Raw genomic sequence first — 6,347 nt, 5'->3', positions numbered from 1 at the left:
AAAACAAATTTGTCTATTGAATATATGTAGCCTTGACTTATCTTATGACCCTTATAGATTCCAAAGATTTTCTGAGAAAAAAATTACAATGACAATAATGCTATGAAATGTGAATCTGTTAAACCATCAGATTTTTTTAAACAAAAATTCAACTTAATCAAAAGGTATTTCATGAACTTTATATTTATTTGAAAAGCTATTTGGCATAAAATTAGAATGATAACAATTATAAAATGTAATATCTAATAGGAACCACAGTTTTTTTAACATGCAAGATTTAGTTTGTACAAATGTAACTAATTAATAACATCTGAAATACATTCTCCCACAGGACTGATGACCATCTGGTTGACCTTCCACTAGATCAATAGGGAAGGCAAATGTGTAAATCAATGTTTCCCAAATGTTATCACTGCATCATTCTACTACAAGAAGGGATAAAACTTGGATGTAAGAAGAGATCTCATTTCACACATTTTAAAATTGACTTTGTTAACTGGACTGTAAGGCAAGACTGAGAGGATTCTTCTAAAGTTCCATCCAGAAAGAGACTGGCAGAAGACCAAGTAATGGTGAAGGAAAATAATTCAAGACAAAAGAGTCAGGAGGCAAGGAAATTCTGAGAATATAAAGACACAGATGATATAATCTATGTTATTTGAATTTCCTCAGAATCATCTTCCAACTCATAATATTTGGCTGAAAAATAGTGATAGAAATTTTGAAATAAATAAAAGCATACACCATATGTATTTTAATTAATATATGTTCATATATGTGTCAACCCTTACAAAGTTCTATATTTTGATGTAAAGAGTAAACCATTTTGGAAGAAATTTAGCAACTTATTGTGATATACAGAAAAGTTGTAATAAAATGGGAAACTTTAAATAATAAGAAATTTGGAAAAGGTACACTGAAACAGGTACACTGTCTAATCTATTAAGAAGAGGATGATGAGCTGATTACAATTTATACCTTTTAACAATTTTTTTTGTCCAAAGTATTTTTCCTATGATAATATGTCTAAAATATAGTTCTCTTCAGGAGTTTTTTGTATTAATTTAGAAATTATGGAGTTTCATTATTTGTTCTCCCCGTTGATATATATCTTTAATACAAATAAAGTGATACTCTGTATCTCTGATTATTTCCTAGCATGACTCTTCAGAAAAACAAAATATCAGGAATTGGTAGAAATCTCAGATCAAAAGCTTATCTCATCATGTTGTACTCTACATATGCTATAAATTAAGGTAAGTCTCATTCTGCAAGAATCTGTTTTGACTTTGAGAGCATTTAAAATATTAGACATGGAGTATTTTAAAAATCCCATCACAACTTCTAGTCACTTTATATATAGTAGTTACTGTCCTACTTAGTATTAGTTTGGTTTTAAAAGATTACACTAATTAATTTCTTCTGTAAAAGATAAACTGTAAAGTCTTTCAAATATGAACTTGATGGATTATCTCTGGTGATACACATGCTTTTACAGTTTACAAATTTTGGGTTAAGTTTGGGTTAAAAAAAAAGTTTGGTCAGTTTTGATGTATTAGAGAGAACAGGTTCAGATAACTAACCTGTGGGACCACTCCATCTTTCTACATATTGGGAGACATATAGAAAAGAGAAATTGCACTACACCCTAATGCCTTTATTTTTCATTTGATTAGATATTTCATAGTTCTCAACTTGGAAGAAAAGGTATAACTAGACTATAAGATGTTACAGTAATCAAAAAAAAAAAAAGACTTCAAAGGGTCTGTTTTCCCTTTCTTCATAACTTAACTGGACAGCCATGGGTTTTTAGTGGAATGACTGGCTTAGAAGCTAAAGAAGCAATTAGAAGGTCACACACTCTAAGTTCTAAATAAAGCTCTTTCAGTGCTTATCATAACCTTGGGGAAAGCCCTTAGTGACTTAAGAAGGAAAGAAAAAAAAATAAGATATCCATGTGACTGATAAGTGTCAGTCATACTGCTGTTTGAAATTCAAGATAATAGAGTGTTTCAAAGACACTGCTATAGAAAGTTCTGAGAGTATACTGTTTCTCAAGTAAAATAAAATATGCTCAATGACACCAATGCTTATGAAGAACTTAAGTTGAAAGAAGTAATAAAAATATAAATAACCCTTATTGGCGAGATGATCTTCCTGATCTATTTCTTATCCCATACGTCCAATTAGTATGGGTTATGTGACTGACCAAAATCATCCATCTGTAAGTTGTTTGAACTATATACATCAAAGCTCATGGATACATTTGGCAAACCATTTCCTCAGAGGATCTTACACCTTCTACATTTGTGCAAATTTGAAATCACGCCAATTTTCCCAAACTTCTGAAGAAAACATTTGTACACAACAGCAGTCAAAAACATATTTCCAACTATTCTTTTAGATCCTTTTCAATTAATTAGGAGATTTTGCCAACCTCAGGAATGCCTTTTGGAAATGGAAAAAAAACACCATTAGAACAACATATGGAGAAACAAGTTTGGAGGCCAAGACCAAAACTTATGAAGAAAAATTTTAAGTAATTAAACTTGCATAGACTTCTCTGCTGATGAGCATTAGCACACTGAGGGTGTTTCTCAAACACCAGGTGACTATTAGGAAGAAACTTCAAAAAGGGTAGAATATACTTCAAGCATTTTCATAAACACATGTAGTAGAGAGCTTTTGCCTATGAACACATAATTTAAAATAGCCATGTCCTCCAAAAAGCAGCCCAGTAAATATTTTTAAAATTAATCAACATTCAATAATATTTTACTGTGTTTTATTATTAATGTTTGAATCTGGATGTGAAATTTTTAAAAAGACTTCAAATAACATTTTTCCAGAGTATTTATCTTACCATCAAATGTTAAATAAACTCTTGCTTGGGGCTGAGACGATCCTTTTACACTGATAGAACAAACAAATACTCCAACCAACACGAAAATTGCCTGGACTGCCATTTCTTCAGATTTGCAAATTAATATCCAAGAGAAAATACCTTTAAAAGAGAGGTAACAAGTTTGTTATATTTCATTTCACATTTTAGGAGCATACACGTACGTGTGTGTGCGTGTGTGTGTGTGTGTGTGTGTGCGTGCACACACACACACACATAACTAGTGATCTAGACAGAGCACCTTATTCACAAAAGATATATCTGAACTTTTACAGTCATGCAAACAGTAGGAGGTGCTCTGACTTTGTTGCTTCAATGTGAAAAGTTGGATTTAATTCATTTATGTCTGGAAGTCTTTGCAAAAAGACTTTCCAGGAAATAACGCTAATCTTAAAGCAGAACAAAGCAGCTAGGAAAAAGGTATTGATTCCCAAAGGAAACTCCATATTTAAACTTGATCTAATAATCACATAACATTGAAAAGACTTGAGAATGGTACCAGTGGGTATCAGATGAAAACTTGTCTTTCTACCATAAATATTGTAGTAGCAAGAAAAAGTCACATGAAAAATCATGTATACCCACTTGCTTCCACCCTCATTAGCTCTTTTGGAGTAATATCTCTGAAATGTTTCTACACATAAATCTATGTGTGTTCAATCCCTGACCACTGAAATCACTCAAATTAGTTATCTGCCAATTTATACAGATGACCATGCAGCTGTTAAATGATGCAGATGAGGTAACCATGGACTAGTGCCAAGTTCAAACCAATGACTTAGTGGTGAGCAATCCACTGAACCATGTATCCCTCAATGCATATTTAAAATAAATCAACCAGAAAGCAAGCTGTCAAAATTCCAAAAGATAAATCAGAGACAGAAGCATTACCTTTTGAAACTGTAGCTATAAAATTGATACATGCTATTAACTAATGTCTGAATACTAAGGAAGATCAGGTAATGGGTAACTAGAGATCTATCTACAGCAGCTCTAGTGGCCACAATATGCAAAACAAACTCAGGACCATGAAAGAAATCCTGTCATTTTGAGTCTAATATAATTATACAATAAAATGACAGAGTTTAATCTAGAAATGTTTTACAGGTTACAACAATGCTAATCTTCAGTATTATATGGTTATTTACATTAAAATCTTAACACTATTTTATTTAAGAAAGAAATGTCACTAAAAATTGAAAAGACTACTTCACTAATACAGAAGAAAAAAAGTATTATATTAAACAATTAAACTAAACACGCCATGTTGAACAACTGAAACATTTTAAACAGTGGATTTCCTAGGTGGTACATATGTCATAAGACTTAGAAACAAAACTGTCTGCCTCTTTTGCCACACAGATGGGAGGAAACCTTAGAGATGTTTGTACTGGTAATTTTCAAACGAAACAGTTTCTTCCTGCTTCCACAACCTCTTCACCTTGTCATCCCTAAATTAACTTAGAAGAAAACTGATTTTATAGGATAACTTTCCCTTAATGATTTGCTCCCTGGTTTTGTTGACTTTATAATTAACCCAAAAAAAAAAAAAAAGCTATAAATATGCCTAACCTTCCTCACTTCATTAAGCAGGCAGATAATTACACATTTTTACGTATTGCTATTATCAGTGTCTTATCTGACATGTCTCACCAAAAGCGACATGTGCTAAAAATTGAGAAGAATAATAGTGGAGATGAATGACAGGTCAAATGAAGTAAGTATACAGAGTAATGTGATTTCAAGTCTACCTAGCGATGAGAAGTGACTGAAAGCCAAGTGTCTTACACGTGCCCGTCCCCCCTCCCCCCATATAACTTCCCTTTAACTCACTTAGACATGCTGTTTGTTGTTTTCACTTCTGATGGAACACTAACAACATGTAAGAAAAGGAATCTTTTATGTCCTCTCGAGCAGTTCTACATCAGAAGGCACGGAAATACTCCACTTTAAACTCTCCGCAGGTGTCATAATCTCAAGAAAACTCAAGCAGGGCTCTCAGCAAGGGAAACACTTCCCTGACAAACTGCATGTGCTCTTTAGAAAATGTCCAGACTCAAGCACACCGATGTGTAAAAAGTCGATACGCAGAACCAAAAGTTATGTTTGGTATTTTGCTAAATGTGTAATGCTGAAAATAAGGAACCCAGCTTACCGAGATGGGAAGAGATCAGCACGGAAAAGACATCAATTTGCTACCGGTGTGACTCCGCGAGTGCCTCTCTAGTCTTTTTCCCAGAAGACCTTAATTTCTAGAGCGTCCCAGCGGTGAAATTCTTTCTTCCCGGTCGTCTGAGTTTCTTTGTAAAGGAATCCTCAGCGTAGCAGTGCCGCGGCACCGGGAGCTCGACTCCGCGTCGCTCAATCAAGCACCTCGGAGTGAATGGAAAGTGGCCGGGCACCGGGGGCGAGCGCTCGGGTGTCCGATTACAGCGACGCGGCGCGCGGCTCGGGCTGCCCGGGCGCGCCGCCCAGCCGGCTAGCCTCACCCGCCCAGCACACCCGCCGCATCTCCGCCGCCGCGAGGCCCCACCCAGAGCGCGCCCGCGAGAGGGTGGCAGGGAGCCGCGAGGGCGGTCGGCGGGCGAGCGGCCGGCAGGGCGGGGCGGGGCCCAGCCCGGGACCCGCTGCCGGGAGACGCAGGAATGCGTCGCTGCAGGCTAGAGGTCCAGCTGCCCGAGTCCGCTCCTCTCGCGGTCCGCGGCGGAGTGAGCAGCTCACAGGGTGCGCTCTAAAGCTTTGGTTTGTTACTGGCAGCTCTTGGAAGGCATACAGGATTTGCTTAGCCATAAATATCAAAGTGCAAAGCAGCTTTCTTGCCAGAAAAGGATCACTGCATCCTTTTAAGGCAAAGAGATGCGTTTTTAAAAGGGCACGGGTGTTATCCTTTTCCTGCTGATTTTCTAAAACCGGTAGAGATAAACCAACTATCTCGTCGCAGTTTATCCTTTTAATGGGTATTGTTTCCCATTGCGTTTCCTTAATATCCCTAAGGCAGTAATTCTGTTGACCTCTCCACATTGACTCCTGTCCAGTACTCTTCCCTCCTGGATAGATGTTCCCTCAAAACATAATTACAAGAAATTCCTTAACAATTTTGTGGAAGAAGGCTGTTCTGAACCATGCCAAGAGAACAGTTTACAAACTCAAAGGTATATTTCCGGCACTACTTTCAGGAAAACTGGCTACAGTCTGGAACTGGCTTTAATGTGTAAGTGAAAATTATTTCTACGGACCACAACGGACTACATAGTTGAACAGCGGTAGAAATGAGCTTTGACCCCCATAAAATGAGCAGGTACTTGTTTAAAAACCACTTTGGGCTACAGCAGCCCACAGATGTCACTGTATGTAGAAAATATGGAATAGGATTTCTCCAACTTGTTCTTTATATATATATATATATATATATATATATATATATATATATATATATATTTTCATT

The 6,347-nt window shown here is 36.5% G+C and overlaps 1 protein-coding gene across 1 annotated transcript in view; it reads right to left on the bottom strand.

Annotated features, from left to right (window-relative positions):
- Positions 1-5,366, bottom strand: part of SEMA3C (semaphorin 3C) — a 175,345-nt gene extending 169,979 nt beyond the window's left edge. The window contains exons 1-2 of the mRNA XM_015080670.3: positions 5,058-5,366; positions 2,864-3,004 (exon numbers count right to left, since the gene is read on the bottom strand). Of these exons, the coding sequence (XP_014936156.1) occupies positions 2,864-2,966 (103 nt within the window). The 5' untranslated portion in view covers positions 2,967-3,004; positions 5,058-5,366. The remainder of the gene's footprint in view (positions 1-2,863; positions 3,005-5,057) is intronic.
- Positions 5,367-6,347: the final 981 nt, after the last annotated feature.

The sequence above is a fragment of the Acinonyx jubatus genome, chromosome A2 (genome assembly GCF_027475565.1).
Source record: "Acinonyx jubatus isolate Ajub_Pintada_27869175 chromosome A2, VMU_Ajub_asm_v1.0, whole genome shotgun sequence".
Lineage (NCBI taxonomy): Eukaryota > Metazoa > Chordata > Mammalia > Carnivora > Felidae > Acinonyx > Acinonyx jubatus.
This window is presented reverse-complemented; position numbering and strand designations above follow the sequence as displayed.